Below are 19,075 nucleotides of genomic sequence, written 5' to 3' on the forward strand. Positions count from 1 at the left end.
TTGCATCCCCTGCCCCTGCTGGCACTGCCTCTAAGCCATTACCAAGTCTCAGTGTGTGACATGGTTTCCCCATTATCCAGCAGGAATGAGTGGGCTTTTGTGCACCATTGAGGTGCAAATTGAGAAACACTTTTGTTGCAGCTGCACAGGATCTGTAATTATACACCATAGGGGACATATTAGGACATAGAGCCACTGCCATACGGCCACAATGCATGCTTGCTGCTACTGCTGCAGACCCACTGCAGTATTCAATACACAATGATGCTTGACAAAAGGGTTGAGCATCTGACAAAGACTCTTATTAAGATAATAATAACAACACAAAGGTGCTTTAAAGCCACAGAGAGCTTGTTGAGTAATACCCTAAGGACTGAAATTAAGGCAATGCAGTAACGAATACCCCTCGGGGTGGATTAGGTAGTATTTTTGTGTACACAGTGAAATAAACCCTGTCCTGTAATCCAAATCTTATTGAAATATTATTGTCCATCCTAGAGCATTTAACAATAGTAAGGGCACATGGAAAATTTTGTGACATTTAGACCAAACTTAGAGTAAAGATGATCTAACATCTTAAAAACACCAAATGAAAATGACTCCCTGTTTGAAATCTAAACCAAAGTCTAACCAAATTCTTAATATTCCACGCCTAAACAAACTATATTCAAACAGACAATAAAGACAGAGAGGCCGAGGGCAGTAAAAGACTGGCTGAGAGAAGAAAAAAAAGTGTGGAAAAGTGTGGAAACAATGAGAAGAATGGAAGGAGAAAGAGTCAAAGGGAGCCCGGAGTTACACAGCATAGGTTACGCAAGAGGTGAAAAAAAAAATATCAGAATCAAGTCAAATAAATATTTTAATGACAGCATAATAAGAGGAGCTTGCATAATGTAAAATAATTTAAGACTGAAAACTGACCTTGCTGGTTGAGCTGCTGTGTGCTTTTGCTCCACTGTGACAACCCCACAATTGCCACCATCTTGGCACCCAGACTTGAGCGCCGCTTCTTGTTGCCGGCCAACGATGCCGAGTCTGGACCACCGCTGCTGGGACTTTTCTCCAGATTGTACATGGCCCCCGAGATACTGGAGGAGCGCACCACATTCCGGGCCGCCGCACTCAGACTGCTGAGACCACTCATCCCACCCGGGCTGGGCACCTCAACGGAGCTGCTGAGCATCATGGTCCCGCTGAACTGGAGGGCGGATGGGCTGGGGGGAGAGGGGGGTGCAGAGAGCTGCAATGGGGCTACGAAAAAAAGACGAGAGCAGAAGAAAAATGACAAGGTGAGGGTGGAAGTGGAGATATTGAGTTAGAGAGAGGTAGCAAATCTCAAATAAAAGGACGTCCTCGTGTGCCGTATCTCTGATAAAATGCAGTCTAATAGCTTGTCTTACAGCTGCACAAGCTCCTTGTGACTGAAGGACAATGAGTTTCAATTTCAACAGTGTGGCTCTCAGTTTAATTACCCACTTACTGCAGACACAGCAAAAATGACTTCCTACAGGATAAAAAGAACAAAACATGGAAAACTCTCAAAGGTCTTTTAGATATCCAGAAGTTTTGCGAACTGAGAAAACAAAGAACATAAAGGTCAGCAGGTGAGGATAGTACAGATAGCGACTGTTCAAACTAGCCAAGATGCTAAGAAATACCTCCTGCCTTTCACACAAATGTCAAGGCTGGCCTGCTGTTCAGGGGCTGAACCTATCAGCTGGTATTTGTCTTGTGGGGTTTTTTGGGTTGGTTTCTTCTTTTTTTTTTTTTTTTTTCTTCTTTTTTGCCTGACCTTAAACCGTGACAGATGATGAACTCTACTGTTGAAGTCATCACTGGCTGGCTGAATCCTGGCAGAATGCCATGAATACCAGTGTGATCATGCGCACACACTAGCACACGCACACACTAAACATTGAAAAAACATGTAATATCTAACTGATTGACACAGCAGCCTCTGTTTGCACAGATGAGGCTCTCATACAGCAGGAAAAACACAGCTGCAACTAATAAGGTTAAGAATGGTGCTGCTCTGTCGAAGAGTCATAAGCCCTGACCATAATGTGAACCAGGATTAGTTGGCAAGGATTCAGCCAACTAATTGTATCAATTACCTGCGTTTTCCATCTATGAGATGTAAATGTTTCCACAAAGATCATTGAGCACTGCTAGGGAGGTGCTATCCTCCTCTATCATCTTCTCTGTTCTCTCCTTTCTTTCTCCTCCATATGATCACTATACAATAAGGCTAAGCTGACAGCCATAGGGCAAATGAAATATATGGAGGCCATGTTCCTCAACACCGTTTTCAAATATTTGTTGTTCTTTTTTCTCCTCTTCCAAATTACAGTTTATTGTTGCAGCCCTGCTGTGACCTATTTTTTTTTTTTTTGTCACCCTCTATTGTTTTCAAACAGAGTACTGCATTGCTCTTTCATGACCTACATTATAGGGTCTTGAAAGATATGTCTACCTCAGCACACTAATACACATTAATATGATCATGTAACCAGCTAAAGAATCTTCTGCCGCTGCTAGGGCAAGCTTGAAGCTACTGCCAGTATGCTAATATGACAACAATGACTTTACTGACTTTTAATAGGCTTAATGTATTACGAAGTTGACTATTTTAGTTAATGTTGTTAAAGACTCCCATTGATCCAGGTTGTGGTATATCTAGGTGCCTAACCAGATGGGACCTTTGATACATCTTAGCTGAGCATGCAGCAGTTTTCTAATTAGCATCAGCATGGGTTAGTGTGATGCCGGTAATGCCAGTTTTACAAGCATTCGGGACAGGACCAGTTTTGTACAATCGTAATACTTTAACAGAGCTTCAAAAGTGAATGAACAGCAGCAGAAAAGGCTTTCATAAAACAAAAGTAAAAAAAAAAAAAACTAGCAAAGCACAAGCTGTACCCAGAGGAGCTCTTTCCTTAAACTTTTTTTTCCATTACTTTTGGCAACAATGATAGCCTGCTTATTTCTTGTCACCTAGAGGCGTCTCACACCTGGCAGTTCATGCCACTTTTCCACATCTATAGGTGACATGAGTCAATTTACCAATGGAAGACTTCAGCTTTCTTTAAAGGATTTAAGCGAGGTTTACTCTAAGTCTAATTTGTTTCCGTTCAATCATTCTCCTTTTGAGTTGTTGGATGCATGCTTTTGTTTTTCCAAAGTAAAAGCCGCATAACCTCTCCTGAAAATCTTGTTTTATGACACTGAGAAACACACTTTATTTCACATAATTTCTTTGACACATTCAATGCCTCCAGTAAAAGAGGCAGCAAAGCAAGCCCACATCATGATAGAACCCCCAATGAATTTTACTGCGTGTAAAGCGTTCTCCTTATGGGCCTCAATTTGTCACCTCTGAATAAACCGATGCGCTGCGTCCTCCAAGAGTTTGACTTTTGTTTCCTCTCTCAGTAAAACATTATTCCCAAAAGACTGTGGCCTATCTATGAAAGTTTGCCAACATTAGTCTTGCCTTTCTGTGCTATTTGACCGAACATAAATTTGACCTGATGACAGGGCCTTGAGGAAAAACGATGCACAAACACATTCAAATTCATCTCAGTGTCATGATAAACACCATTAGATCCACTTCAAGGCAATCCATCCAATAGTTGTCTAAATATGGAGGCACTGGAAGAAAAGTCGGGGGACGGTCAAGGTCTGCAGGAACCATCACTGAATATCAGTACAAGATTTTATGGTAATCCATCCAATAGTTGTTGCCAAACAAATGGGAAATTTCCATCTCCAGAGACGTGTAGCGTGCCTAAAAAGACTTAAGTTTTTTGCATACAGCCCATGACTGCAGGGAATAGTGCACAAATGTCGTATGCCTCTAAAACACTTATTGTACTGCCCAAACTAGAAATCATAAATAATGTAAAGACGTAAGAACAATGGTTTTGCCTTTATAGAGTCAGAACAGGAGACTGGCATGCAAATGCACAGTGCTTTAGGCATAAATCATCATCACAGCCCTGCTCTGTCACACACAACCCTGATGCTTACAAGCAAACTGACTGAATAGCCAGCGTAGGTACTACATAGGTACAGAGGAAAACTGATGTAGCAGAGGTTTAGGTAGCAAATACTGGCATTTATTCAAGAAACTCTGAATAAGAAGTCAAGGGGGAGGAAGACTGTGTTCACAGCAACTGCGGTGGCATTTGTAATGAAAGCAAAAAATAGAGGAAAGAATGAGGGAGAGACAAGGAGAGGGGGCTTTAAAGTTAAAATTCAGGTGAGCATATATGCCCTCATTTTCTCCCATCTCCTCCTTTCTTTCCCTCTCCTCCCTCTTCTTCATCTTCCCTGTTCCAGCCAATGTACACTCTTCACTGGTTCTCTGGGGGGCATGTCTACTTTAAACACACAGCGAGCAGAGCAGGGGGAAATGAGGAGAAGAGAGGAACAGAGAAGGCTGCAAGAGATAAAATAGAATAATTTCTGCTCTCAGAGAAGCACAAGGATGGAGAGGAACACATGAGAGGAGAGGAAGGACAGGGAGAGAAATGTGGAAGGAGGAGACGCTTCATAATGAATGGACAATGAGAGAAACACTGCACGAAGATGTGGCTAGATCCAGTGGAAGCGGGAGAAAGAGAGCTGGATGAATTTGATACCAACAATGACAATGACTGAGATGTGCATCTAGTTCCCCTTTCCACTTAATGATGCGATCCTCTATCCATCCGCATGTGTCGGTCTTTGACTGACATGCTCTGCTGTGATACAGGCTAAAGTGAGGGGCGCTATACCGTATATAGTTTATAGTATATATGTTTTACCTCAAAGCATGTTATACTGGATGTTGAAAGTCACTATGTGTGTTTCATATCCACTGATTAAAACAGAGCAGATTGGACATACTCCCATATAAAGGTTGTTCCAGTAAAGGAACACCTCAGCATTTTGTGCACTCTCTTGCTTACTTGCACTTAGCCTTGACAATACAGCAAAGAGACTATTAGCCTAGCTCAGCACTGTCAAAAGACTGGAAGCAGCAAAAATAGCTAACCTGTCTCACTTCTGGTTTACTCCAGTGTTTGCCGGTCAACCTTGCTGCCCATCCTATTATTGTCCACTTTTCAAGGAGGTGAAAATGAGAAAACAAAAGCAAACACACACATTAAACTAAAAGGTTGGTGGTGTAGTGCGAAGAGAAGCATTTACTCTTAAATTCTCTCCTGAGTTTTAGAAAACAGAAAAAACAAACTGCGTTGTACTAAAAGAGGAAGCTATTTAAGTTTAAAAGGTCTGATTTACGAAAGCAACAAATAAAAAGAGAAATCAGACTGATCTTATTATCTTGCAATGAAAATGCAGCTATGTGTGGTCATAATTTGAAGATGCAAAACACTGAGATGCATCAAAGCACTGATTATTAACAGGTAAGTCACAATTTCATCGACTCGTGAGGCCAGCAAAGACTCACACCACCCTCGTTGTTTCTGCATTTCTCTTCTCTGGACCTAAGTAGCGCAGCTTCAATATCTTTAGCCAGTGATTTGGGCTTAGTTTTGCTGTGCCTCTTTGAAGCAGATTATTTCTATGTGCTTTGTTAACTTCACAACTAATAAATCAAGCCACGGAAAAAAAAAAAAAAAGAGTTAGATTTTCTTTTTCACTTTATTATAAATAATGATTAAGATCACTAATATGTACTGTGTCAAAGTGACTCATGCCGACACAACCTGTGTCCGTATGTTGTGTTGCTGGACCTATAGGCAGACCCAGAACACATCCATCTTCATCTCTGTGCCCGACTGCTCCCTCGCCATATGTCTCCGTGCTCTCTAACTTCACATCCAAAAGCTCATTTATTTCTCTCTCCGTCAGCAAACTGCCCTGCTCTCGGCTCCTCCTTCCACACCTCCAAACAACCCGTCTCCACGCCACACAGCCACTGCTGTGCAAGATTTGACGACTTCATTTGTACGAGTATTTGTCCCATGAGATGTGGAGAAAGGAGTTGTTTCATCAAGTGAGCCATTTGAGCTTGAAAGCTGCTGAAAGTTTGTGAATCCTTTTAAACTGTTCTCAGAGCCAGGTGAGCCATTCCCCTCAATTTCATTGTTGCAATCTTGAGTTGTAGCTTGATATCAGTTGCATTCCTTTCATCATTGAAAAATAAATGTTTCTCAAAACATTCAAAATCGCAGGCTCTGGGATTTCTGGTGAATATAAGTGCCTGCTCATATGCAGACCACACTTTCACTACTGGACGGTATGCCTCATCAGCCCCCAAAGCAAATATGACAGTAAAGATTCACGATAGGTGTGACGGCCACATCGAGTCACACGTTGACAGAAATTTGCCCCAAGAAAGTATAAAAACTAGTTTCTTATTATTTATTTTTTGTTGTTATTGCGACTGCCTACTTCTTTCGTCCTATTTTTGAGTGAGTCTGTAATTTTTTTCCAAAAATTCCCCTTTTTGTGCTTGTTGTTGGATGAGTCTGTTTACATCCATCTCTGCCAAGTGTTTTTTGGCTGTGACGAGCTGAATGTCCCACATGGCACAGAAGAAGAGTAAGCTGGGCTGAATCAACAAAACAACAAACACTGAAGAGGAGTATCTCATCAGGGAATGTTCTATAGGTCATTTGATATCAGTCAAATTTAATTGATCATTTCGATAGTAATCAAACCAACATTTCTTATACTACTTGTGTTTGTAAGTAAGGTGTTAGCCAAATGACTTAATTTGAGAACAGCCGTCTTACCCCAAAGACTTCGATATCATGATTATGTTTACAACCACATTACAGTAACTTTTCAACAGTAGGATGCAGAATACATAGTCCGTGGGATATAAATAACTGGACATTGCCAGTAAAAGTTAAAAACCTTCCTCGATTAATTGCATATTTTTGATGTAGCTTTGGGAGAATAGCCGGCAAACTGGTTTGAAAAGACAGATTTGGGTTTTATAGTATATATGCGCTGGACACACTGTTTGATGAGTACAGCCTACAAAGTGTGCAAGTATGAAAAAATAACTAGAAATAAAAATTACATTCATGAACAATCAGACCGGCAGTGCACAAGGGCGGGCGAGAGCTGTAATGTACTTCCTGCTAAGGCTACCATGGAAACTTCCCAGGCCGCGATACAGAATGAGTCGGCCAGGCGCCTGCTGCCATTGCATTGTGGTTCGCCTAGTGCTGTACGCATGTGTGTGTGCGTGTGTGTGTGCGTGTAGCTGATGCATCTCTCAGATCATGAAGGGCCTCTTAAGGCGAGAAAACAGAGGGCTGGTTTTACAGTGACACACAGGGGAGAGTAAGAGTGCCAGGCTGAGGGACAACTGGGAGCCAAATGGATCATCACAAATTGACACACAGAGAAACCCGGAGTAGCACAAACACACATATGTTGTACTGAGTGTATGTGCCAGGGGCAGAAGACAGGCAAAATATTGGATGACAGAGGGCGTTAACACTGATGTCTTGGCTGTACGACTTGAATTAACGTCCAAATCTTCTGTAAAGCACTCGGCTCAGAAACAGATTGGCTTCCTAATTTTCACACCTGCTAAAGGAGCGCAAAGAGTCAGAAATGAACTGACCGCATACAGTCGCAGCGCCATTTAATATTCACAAATTTGCCATTTCACACTTATCGGAATAATGTTAAGCCTTGTGCGCAGGGGCTCGATTTTGAATTCTAACAGCTGTGAAATGAACAGAGAAGAAGGGCTCATAAGAAGCCCGTCCCATTGGCCCAATCATATTTTCATCCAATAGAATCATTAATGAGGTGTGTCGCTGAGTCATTCTCTCAGCGTCACCTCTTGACAGCAGACATAAATTCAATCCGTTACACCATGTTTTCCCGCAAACCGGCAAATTCATGTCGAATCAGGCGTGGCAGGCAAACATTTTCTCTATTAGAGCTGCAAAGCACTGAAGAGATTTTTCTATTATGTTAAGATCTGGTTGCGATCTGGCTACTCTGTAAGGTTTGATTCGGATTGTGAAGGGTCAATCCAAGTGCTCCATATTACCACTGTGCTTGTTGCACCAAGTTTTGACTGCAATAGTGCATCTGTGTAAATCTGCACATTATCATCATGGACATTTGCAAAAAGCTAAGAAATGCCCCATAGAAGAAACCCCACCGCGCAGAGCTGTTACATTAAAGGGCCAAGAGAATTCCAAGATTTAGCCACCAAAAATCCTCACAGAACCACCTCGATGCTTCACTGTTAGGTGCAGACAGTTAGGATCAAAAGCTTCTTTTGAAGTCCTCCGTGGAAAGATCATCGGTGAGGATTCATCAGAGAATGTGACTTTCTCCCACCGCTTCGTTGTCCTCTTCATGTGGCCTTAGCAGCATTCAATCTCTGTCACTGAACTTGGCATTCAATCTTACCAGAGGTGAGTTATTCTTTTTTGGTATGCCAGCATTTATATTAAACACAATTCCTCTCAAAACTCAGGAGCTCTTTTTACAGCCCCAAGTGTTCAAGATTCAACAATTAGCCTTTTATGGAAGTCAGAAAGCTCTTGCATTTTGACATATACAGTTATAATTCACATTCCGAATTTATGCTAAAATGTATATCAAGTATCAAAATGGCTAACATTATCATTGTGTCAATGCTTTACTCCAACGCTGCAAAATGCTGCCAAACTGCCAAACATTAAATCACTACCCTGTATTCATTCAATTGTTTATCCACTCATCCCAAGCTACTCCCATTTTCCAGGCTAATCCCCTCATAGCTGAGCTGGCAATATTGTGTTTTCATTGCAGCGATAAGTCAGCTATGCACTACTACCAGAGTCTGAGCAAGGAGCCCTTTGGAGCAGTGAGACCTCTTTCATATCATCACAGACGTCTCAAAAGCTCACAGGGTTTGGTTCTCTACACCACCATTATGTTCTTTATCTCTCCACAGTGACTGTCTAAACAAACTCCCTTAATTGTTATGTTCACACTAAAAGCTGTTTGTTTGAAGACGTTCCTTGCTGCACTACAATGGTTGACCCTAAATCTCTTCTCACTTTCATCCCTTGCAGCAACCTGCAATCTGTCCAGCACTGAATCATTCTCTTTGGGCCCTCTTCTCTTTCTCCGCCATCAAAAGAGGGATGGCAGACTTACTCCATCAGCAGCAGGGGGGGGGGGGTGGCGAGCCAGCGGGAAACAGAAAAATAGAAAGTCAAACTGGCAAGACTGGAAGAAAAGTGGGTTAAGGGGGGAGTGATGGATGAGGCTGGGAGCTTTTCCTGACTCATGGCCTGCTTTCTCTGGTGACTAATGTGGTCAGTGACATCTCTGTCTCACCACCCCTCAGCCGCCCCAGATCCACCATCGCTCCATCCCACCTGGGATACTGGTAGCTGGCCTCGGGTGGAGTAGCACACACAGTCTTATCCAATTTACCATGCATTAAGTCCAGGCTTACGATGCATTAACTGTGACGTGCTAAATGTGAGAGCTACAATCAGCCTGTAGAGACACAGCCAGGGTCGAGAAGAGCACACCTCTGTGTTTTACTTAGTGCTGAACCTCTGAAAGAGATGTGTGGACTGGATCGTAGTCCAATCCCATAGGAGAACAAAATATGGGTCATGTATTTATCTATTTCAACATTTATGTTTCTGACACCTTTATCAAAAGTTTTCTATCGACTTCACTCTGTACTCCCCTGTGTGGCCTTATTTTTGTGTTGGTTGCTTGTTTTGCTGATCCAATTGATCTCTTCTTACCATAAGATATTGGTCCGTGTTATTATATTTGCTGGCCAATTGCGCTTTAAAACTTTTCAAAACAGTCTGGCCTGCTGATTCCTATTCCTGTGTGTTTGTGTGCGTCCACAACCAGGTAGACAGAAGTTACGCTGAAAACTTGCCTGATTCCAGTCACTAGCCCACAAACGAGCTCATTCCTAAGTTGAACTATTACCTGCGACAACATTCTTACTTATGCTATTTCACAACTTTAAATCTTAATATGAAATACCTCTGTGTAAATTAAAGTTAAAAAGACACTGCAGTTTAAGTTATTATCAAGAGGTTTTTGGGGGGTTTTTTTCTCACAAATGGATTGTGTTAACATAGTGCAGCATATATCAGCTATTTTTGGTCTATCACACGTATATATCGTCTTGGTTGACTATTTATATTTTCTTTTTTTTTTTCACTTATTCTTACCAACATAATTAAATCAAATGCAGCGAGGTGAAATAAATGCATCTCAGAAGAGAGATCAGTACAATTTACACAATTTATAATTCATGAAACAAAGTAAGTGCAAAGTAAGGCAGTTAATACTTTTATATATATATATATATATATATATATATATATATATAATATACACATCATCAATAAAACAAACTTTATTTGGCGACCCACATGAAATTCCCCGCAACCCACTTTGGGAATGAATGATCTTGTGAGTCAAGTTATCAACGCTTGTTAAGTCCAACATATTCACAAACTGTCCTTTGTCGCAGTAGCTGGAGTAAGATTAAACTCCAAGAATAAAATGCAATTCAAGACTGTTAACTAAGAAATAAGCCACAAAGTCCTCATAAAGCTTTTGGAGAAGACATGGAAATAAGCAACAGGACTTAAAAACATAGGATCCAACTTCAAGACCACCTTCGGACAGCTTTTATTTTTACTTCTTGCTTTTATGCTGTTCAGTGTTCTAATTCAGTATTTGAATTATACTTAGATTGAAATAAACTGTATGTAATTGTGTTTGTCTTGGACCTCTTTACTTTCTCTTTAAAGTGCTCGGAGACTACTTTTGTTGTGAATTGGGGCTATATAAATAAACTGACATCATTTAAACTACTTGGTTAGGTCCAGGAAAGTGGGGGTCCGGTTTAAAAGTACACTGCTTCTTATTGCTAATCTTAAACTGACGTTAAAGGCCTGCATTGGTTTGACTGACAGATTGACAGTATGCGATATATATATATATATACACACACACATATACATATGAGACTGTTTTACTCCCTGTAAATCTATAATGGCCCTAGGATTTTTGTATTGTTTATGCTCCATAATTTAGCACAAATGAATAAACATGTTCTGTAAACATGCTTTAGTACAGCCAATGGCAGACTTTTTAAAGGCTAACATGAGCATAATGGAGGTCGCATTTTCTGACCGAAGCAGCCTTTTCGCACATGTAACAGGTTTCAAGAGTTATCGATTAATCAGGAACTGATGTCGCATCCCCAGGAGAAAGTACACCAGCAGTAGACTGGATCATCTCCTGACACTGAGCACTGAAAAGTACAGGCCAATAAAAAATATGTTGACCTCTTCTAGATGAGCGAGTGTGCAAAATAATCACATAAAAGTCCATAGCGTCGCACTGGGAACTCATGATATTGACCAACCATTCATAGTCAACCAATCACAGCCTCTCTCTTTGATGATACACACGAGTTGGCGAGTGAATTGTGCCTTACAGATGGCTGTCCGCAAGTGCACGCAGCAACATGCCATGCAACAAAACAGACAAAGATGCGCCCGAGCGAACACGCTGAAGCCTGCTCATTACTATGATAAGTGTCCGCTCAGCCCCTTGGTTGTTTTCATTTGATTTTCATTTCAAAGAGCACCAGGACCAGCAGCGGGCAGCTACAGATCTGAAGTGTGATCAGATGTGTCAGTGCATGTATGAGTGTGTGTGTGCTGTACTGAACTTTGCCCTTTCCAACTATCAATTCTGAAAAAGAGTATGCCTGCGTGTGTGTGTGTGTGTGTTTTTTAGCGGAGGCTCTTTGATGGAAGATGATACAGTGCACAACAGTCAGGCTGGCCTTTTCAGCAGACAGATTATCTGATAGCATGTGACACTCCCCCAACCCAACCACTCAGACTCAAACACACGCACTTTTCAAGTAAATATTTCACAAGAGCAGGATTTTGCTTGCCCCCTCCCCCCAACTTCGTGGCACACATCTGAAAGCCCTCTTGGATCGCCACACCCAACCAAACGAGTGCATGAATACTTCATAAAAAGACATGTACGCTTTGTGGCAGCTGTTTGAGAATGTGAAATGGGATGACTGATTACCCTCTGTTTTGCACTGTATGCAGAATTTGTGGAAAATGGCCTTTGCATTCAATGTTTAAATTAAGACTAAATGGGTTATTGAGTCATGGGTTTCCACAGTGCACGACTGGGTCTCAATTATGTCTCAATAGATTATTCAAAGGATCAAGTCTGAGTCAGGCGAGAGTTGAAGTGTTAAGCAGGAGGATAATTATTCACTTTCCAATAAAACGTGCCAAGAGGGGCCCACAGTTAATGCAGTTATTACATCTCACACACAGTGCTCAGCAGTAACAATTACAGATGTCAGAAATATCAAACCGCTTTCAGAGTCTGATATTATCTCAGAGAGACCAAGTCTAATAGATGCTCATGAGCCCCGTCACGTGTTTCCGTTGCCATCCACAGGTGGCGAGCACAGTCTGGGCCAAGATCGGGACGTTTTTTGTGTTTGCAATTGTGTGTTGCATACATGTGCATGCTGCCATCTGATACAATCTCACACCTCAGCATGCATTTGGCCTGACCTCAGAGGGCAGGCAATCTTGAAATATGCTTATTTTCTCCCTGACACACCCTCCCCCCCTCGCTTTTCTGTGACATGCACTCAAACAACACAAACAAATGGAGAAAGCAGTGTTCCGTTGACTTATTGTGAGGCGCATCTTATGCCTTTGACCTAATGCAACCCTTACTCGGATCACCGGAGGTGCACAATTGAACCGTGGAAGATCCATCTCTTTGTGTCTCAATAAAAAGACAGACCCTTGTAGGTCAGGCAAAACTTAAAAATCCCCTCAACATAATGAAACGTACACTGGAAAAATAAAAGCACATGTTTGAGAACCTCATGACAATCTCTACAGTGGAATTTCTTCTCGCTCTGTCATCTTATATGACCATATCGATCCCGTTAACCATATTTTAAGATAACAGAAGGCATCAACTTAATCTGTTAGGTGTACTCTGACATTTCTGGTGTTACAATGCCATAAGGATGAAAAATGTAAAGGGAGAAATGAAGTCTTCCTAGCAAATAAAAATCCAACCTGGTGGCCCTTACTTTTAAAATAGGCGTACACATCATACCATCAAAAACAAATATCTGTGCTGAGTTTGAGCCATACGTGCTGCCATCACTGATCACCATCTCAGATATTAATTTCTTTATTCAGGGCTTTAGCCCACAGCCGCTTCACTGTAGCGCCCTGCGCAGAGAGCGAGCACCGCGAGCCTTGCAATTAGAATAAAAAAGAAATTGGAGAACTCACCACTTAACAGCAAGGAGCGGCCGTAGGCAAGGTGTGGGGTCGGAAGTTGTCAAATAAATGTTGGCCCCTGTCGTTTGTGTAAGAATGTCATCGTTTGGGTTTAATGTTTGCTGTGCGGACGGGCGGCGGTTTGCTGGACGGTTTCTGCGCTCAGTGCTGCTGGTCATTCGGCATCCAAGGCGAGGTGAGAGGCACGCTGCTGTGGCGAGGAGAGAGGAGGAGATGGAGGGGAGAGATTCGGAGGGAGGGAGGTGAGAGATGGATTAGAAGTAGGCTCAGCTGATTTGAGAGGATTGGCAAACAGCGACCACGGGTGGTGGAAGCGTGAACAAAACTGAGAATCGTGTGCAACAGAAAGGGAGGGATCAAGATGAAAATATAGAAATGATCATCAGCATCTGGCAAAAAGTTCACTCTGAGCATTTACCATTACAGAGGCCTTAGTTGCCATTTGCATGATATTTCAGTAAAACAGGTTTCAGCATAGAAAAAACAAACAAAAAAAAAAACGGTTAAATGCTGGAAAATCTAGTGACCCAAGTGGGGACAGTGGTTTGGACCTGGAATGGCATCTAAGCCAAGCACAGTATGAACAATGGACCAATAGCTCTGTGTGAATGACAGGTACGCTCTGATCCACAGCCTGGGTGCTAAACCTGAACCATGGGTCTTACTGTTTGATAGTACATTAATCCTAAAATATTTGCGGTGGTGTGCTCACATTTGTAAAAAATGCTGTATATAAACCTTGCTGTGGTTGGTTCTAAGAATTCTATTTTAAACTAACGCACATGTGGTCAATTTGAAATGACGACTCCTGATTTGGGATTTCCTTGTAGACAGTTTTACAGGACCAAATGCTAGACTTGGACAGAAAAGTGAAGGCAAAAAAATGGGCTTTATTTCCAAAAACTATGGATCAGGCAGACTGAGGTACAGTAGTTTGGATTTGACGGCCTGAGATGATCTCAAACAGTCAGAGCAGCAGAGTAACAGGTAGGAAGGCAGTGGCCCTGGAGATGAAAGCAGGAAGAGGTTAGTAGCCAGAAACTTAGGATTTAGTCAATGCATAGCCTACTAGTTTTGAATGGGGGGGGGGGGGGGGGGGGGGGGGGGGGGTGTCACAATCATGTTAACAAAGACCTGACACAGGTACACTGGAAACACAGATAATGTATCAGAGATCAAAACAAGAGAAGCAAACTTTTCAGGAGATGAGATCACAACGATGATACGTGAGATTAGACATAGTGGGGCCTCACCTCCAGCCCTGGGGGACCACTTCCCAGCATGTTTTAGATGTTTCCCTGCCCCATCATGCCTGATTAGAGTGAAACTGCACTCCTCAACAGCTGGTCCACTAGTTCTGCACTAGCCTGCCCCGTTAACCTGGTTTTAGAGGTTCCCCCCTGTCTTGAAGCAGGGAAACCTTTGAAAGATGGCGTGCAGAGGCGCCCCCATGGCCAGACTTTGGGAACCCCAATTTAGCTCTGAAATCATGGTGGGTCAACAAACACGCATCGTGAAGGTGTGCTGCTGCTGTAGCAAATTAGATGGGGGCGGAGAGATTGAGCTGTGGCTGATACTAAAAAGAAATGAAATAGTAGAAAAATAGACTTGGCTTATAGGCCAAATAATCAAACGCCCTTGCTCACGGTGGCCAAAATATTCACCTCATCCAGTTTAAAATACACAGTATAAATTCTCCACTGACTCACCAAAGTGCGTGAAGAAAGGCTGGTCCAGATCTGTGGCTCAGAGGATATGTTTGCAGGTGAAATATGTTCAGCTCAGTCACCCATGAGGCAAGCCACTCAAACAGGTATAAATCACAGGCCAGGGATCAATGCACCGTTTCCCATAGGCGAAGTGCTCTGACAGAGCACAATCAATTCCACCCCTGGATTCATTGTTCCAATTAGTAAGCCTTGTTCTTTGCTATGAAGGTAAGGGGCCTCGAACGGCATCAGCTCCCACCAAACATTAGTAACACCAGCTCTGCATCTGAATCCCTTCATTAGCATTCTGCAGAAAGGCACTTCCAGCTGTGGGAGAAAGCATCTGTTGCCGTCATCTGCAGAAGAAGAAGAACAAGTTCCCTCTGGGGGAATACTGAACAATCATCAGAAGTGAAGTGTGACTGACTAAAAAAATAAATAATCAGGTCAAATAAGTTTATTTCCTTTATTAGAATACAAATCAGCAGTGTGAGCAACACGTCCACAGCCTCAGCCCTCACGTGTACTGCTGCTCGGATCCACTCTCCACCTCACACACGTTACATAAACACCTGCAGTTTGATGGAGCTGGACAGCGACTCAAGGCGAGTTCCAGTGAAACGAGCGCGCCTTTTCATCAGACACTCGCTTTTTAATCCGCTGAATTATTTATGCATTATCTTTTAGCAGGGGGACTGCTGACACAAACTGCACGCTGTTGCTCGCGGTTAACGTTCTGTGGCCACTTTTAGGTATGCAGTTTTATTGCGTGAGCGAAATCCACGATGCCTTCGGCCTGGCCAGCGCTGCACTCAGACTCACTTTCACCCGCAGCATCACAAAAAGCGCTCAGGTCAGCAGCGCAGCAGCCTCTGTGATCAAACTGCTCAGTGCTGCTGTTACTGTGTCTGGTTGTGGTCCTACCCAGCGAACAAAATAAATACACCCCGGATAATTCTACTCATTCGTTGTTATTTTCACTCGAACACAGTTGCTGTGGACTGATTAGTTTTTGGTTTCATTGTGGAAATGTTTTGGCAACACTGCAGCCTGAGTGACACAAGTTACACATCAGTTGCAGCATTTGCATGAAGAAATCCCTATGAACGACTAACATCCGATTAGCATTGCTTTGCCCCGTTGCGCCCCCTCCCGACCGATGTGTGCAACTACAGCTTTTTGTTTTAAAAACTGCAACGTGGGAATTGTATTATTCAATCGTATTTTGTACAAAAGACAGTCATTTCTGAAATACCTCCTGATCTTTCTACTACAAGGCTTATTTTTCTGATGGGTTGTAATAAGTATGTACACCTGAAAAAAAAAAAAAAAAAAAAACTATACAAATTGAGATGGTCAGAATGACTCATTCAGATTTCAAAAATAGCGCTTTGTGTGAGACAAACCCTGTTTAAATGACATGCAGTGCATTGCACAACTGTACATAATGTATACTTTGCATCTTTCAACGATCAGAAAATGAAAACCAAGCAAAATGCCAAAACTGGTCTGCAACACTTATTTCTTAGTAGAAATGAAAAACTCAGAGGTGTGTGTTCCACGGTTTCATACCAGTAGCATGTTAGCTGGGGGAGGCTTTAGTGGAATCTGGCCTAGAGTGAATCGCTTAGCCTTGAACTGATTCAGTTCTTCCTCGGTCAGTTTGCTCTCAGGTGAAAACAGGCTGTCCGATGCCTCCCCAGCAGAAACGGCTCCTGGCGCAGCCCCAAATCCTCCGCCCGCCTGTGCGAAAACACCACTGCCGCTTGTTGTGCCGCTCCCGAATCCCCCTCCTGCGTTCGCTGTAGAGGAGAAGCTGAAGCCCGAGGCGGCTCCAAACCCCGTAGGGGCCGCTGGTTTGTCAGCGGTCGAAGCAGCAAAGGGGAAAGTCGAAGCTGAAGGTGAAGAGGACGACCCGAACCCACCGGGAGGTTGTGTCGGAGGCGCTAAGGCATTACCAAAACCCGTGGTGGATGATGATGCTGGTGCAGCAGCTGAGGAACCGAACCCAGTATGTGAAGGAGTAAAGCTGAAGCTACCAGCCTGGGCAGGTGCTGGGGCACCAAAACCTGTGCGGTCAGAAAGACGATAAAAGGCTTTTTGAAAAGATGTTTCAGATACAACTGTCTAAAAAAATAAAATCCAACCAAACAACAAAGCGCGGTATATATCTCACTTTATCTAACGTGAGATATGGCAGAGGTAAGTGTTTCTGGTGTTGTATCGAGTTACACAGAGGTGGCTGTTTTAAGCAACGTTTAGCTTCTTAGTGACGCATCTTTAGGCTCGAATATGTGAATATCATGAAGCAGTTGCAGAGCACTTCCTGCACCAGGGAACACAAAATTACTAAAACGTCAAACTGATCCGTCAGTCATTGGCTAATAAATCCGGGAAAAATAAATAAATAAATAAATCAGCCAGTTCATCTCACACGCAGTGTCATCAGTGTACCACTCGCCCTTTTCTCCCCGTCGGTTTAAAACAATTCGGCTGTGATTCATGCATGTGCGAGACTTAACGGTGACAGGTCGAAGTTTTTACAAGCGCAAAAAAACGACAAATCGCTTCTGCTGTTGCAATAAAGCAAGACATGAACCTTTGCTTCCAAAGCTGGACGTGGAAGATCCGAACCCTGCTGCCGCTGCTGTGGATCCAAAGCCGCCGGAGGACGTCTGAGGCGCCGCACCGTTCAACTCCGCCAGCTGTAACCAAAGAAAACCGTCAATATCAAAACTTGCTCAATGGAAAATCGTTTACAAGGATAGTTATGAACTCTGTTGAACAATCACCACGTGTGCATGTTATGTATGTTTTACCAATGCTGTGCGAGTGGATGGACTCATGGTCTTCAGCTCCTGGACTCTGCTTTTCCACTGACTCAGCAGCTGATTGATACCATTAAGCTAAACACGCAAAATATGAGCATGTCAAACTCTTGCATATTACAAAATACATGCACATTTTTGAACATGCTTCAAAACCACTCATGTATATCATCTTGATTGAACAGAATACCACTCGTATCAATTGACGTCTTTTCAGATAAGAATGAAAACATGTAAGATCAGCGGGTGACTTACGTAGCCCTGCAGATCTCCAGATGCCCTTGTGGAGTAGTACTCCAGCCTGAGCTCTTCTGGAGAGAGATCAGTGAAACCTGCACACAACAGTTACGAAACACGTTCAAGTCTGGTGACTTCTAAAAAAAAAAAAAAAAACACAAAAAAAAAACGCGGCAATAATAAAAAACGATGGCGGTGCATTTCAATGTATATTCAATCCAGACCAGATAAAGAAGTCTTGAAGCTGGAGTAACACGAGAAGCCCCACTGCCCGGAACTGTCCCAGATGTCCATGTCCATCTGAATGATCTCCCTGGTTGATGGTGAGACATGTACACAACCGATCATATGACACACAAAAATGTATTCAAAAGGCAAACGATGTGGCAAAAAGAAAGGATCAAACTCACAGTTTTTTATCGTCATCTTCATCCCCAGCTGTTCCTACTCCTGTCGTTCCTCCTCTTCCTCCTCCATCAAGGTCACTGGAAGTATTGAGTGTTGAGAATCTGTTTTGAGAGGAGAAACTGAACTCGGAGCTCTTCAGGTTAGCTCTTCTTCCTCCCCCACCTCCTTCTCTGCCCCAGTCGCTCCCACCGCTGCCTCCACCACCTCCTCTGCCCCAGTCGCTCCCTCCGCTGCCGCCTCCACCTCCTCTGCCCCAGTCGCTCCCTCCGCTGCCGCCTCCACCTCCTCTGCCCCAGTCGCTCCCTCCGCTGCCGCCTCCACCACCTCCTCTGCCCCAGTCGCTCCCTCCGCTGCCGCCTCCACCACCTCCTCTGCCCCAGTCGCTCCCTCCGCTGCCGCCTCCACCTCCTCCTCCTCTGCCCCAGTCGCTCCCTCCGCTGCCGCCTCCACCTCCTCCTCTGCCCCAGTCGCTCCCTCCGCCACCTCCCCGACGACCCCAGTCATCGTTTCCTTGTGAGAAGGATGACGGCTGGATGAAACCTCCTTTTTGCTGGGAAGG

General features: G+C 43.3%; 2 protein-coding genes across 2 annotated transcripts in view; both read right to left on the reverse strand.

Annotated features, from left to right (window-relative positions):
* Window positions 1-13,541, reverse strand: part of rims3 (regulating synaptic membrane exocytosis 3) — a 40,164-nt gene extending 26,623 nt beyond the window's left edge. The window contains exons 1-2 of the mRNA XM_075449959.1: window positions 13,326-13,541; window positions 922-1,251 (exon numbers count right to left, since the gene is read on the reverse strand). Of these exons, the coding sequence (XP_075306074.1) occupies window positions 922-1,186 (265 nt within the window). The 5' untranslated portion in view covers window positions 1,187-1,251; window positions 13,326-13,541. The remainder of the gene's footprint in view (window positions 1-921; window positions 1,252-13,325) is intronic.
* A 1,954-nt stretch (window positions 13,542-15,495) lies between these two features.
* Window positions 15,496-18,728, reverse strand: nup42 (nucleoporin 42). Its single transcript, XM_075449376.1, has 6 exons — window positions 18,519-18,728; window positions 18,333-18,421; window positions 18,127-18,203; window positions 17,863-17,949; window positions 17,643-17,748; window positions 15,496-17,112 (listed from the first exon to the last, which is right to left on the reverse strand). The coding sequence occupies exons 2-6, from the start codon at window positions 18,406-18,408 to the stop codon at window positions 16,610-16,612; spliced, it is 849 nt and encodes a 282-aa protein (XP_075305491.1). The 5' UTR covers window positions 18,409-18,421; window positions 18,519-18,728; the 3' UTR covers window positions 15,496-16,609.
* Window positions 18,729-19,075: the final 347 nt, after the last annotated feature.

Source organism: Odontesthes bonariensis, chromosome 18 (genome assembly GCF_027942865.1).
Source record: "Odontesthes bonariensis isolate fOdoBon6 chromosome 18, fOdoBon6.hap1, whole genome shotgun sequence".
Lineage (NCBI taxonomy): Eukaryota > Metazoa > Chordata > Actinopteri > Atheriniformes > Atherinopsidae > Odontesthes > Odontesthes bonariensis.

What these genes read in the sequence shown, in the direction of transcription:
- nup42 (XM_075449376.1), bottom strand. Translation starts at nt 18,408, where the DNA reads ATGGACATGGACATCTGGGACAGTTCCGGGCAGTGGGGCTTCTCGTGT. An exon ending in CTTCAAGACTTCTTTATCTG is followed by an intron (nt 18,204 to 18,332) that starts GTCTGGATTGAA and finishes TGTTGTGTGCAG; the next exon opens with GTTTCACTGATCTCTCTCCA. An exon ending in GTCCAGCTTTGGAAGCAAAG is followed by an intron (nt 17,113 to 17,642) that starts GTTCATGTCTTG and finishes CTGACCGCACAG; the next exon opens with GTTTTGGTGCCCCAGCACCT.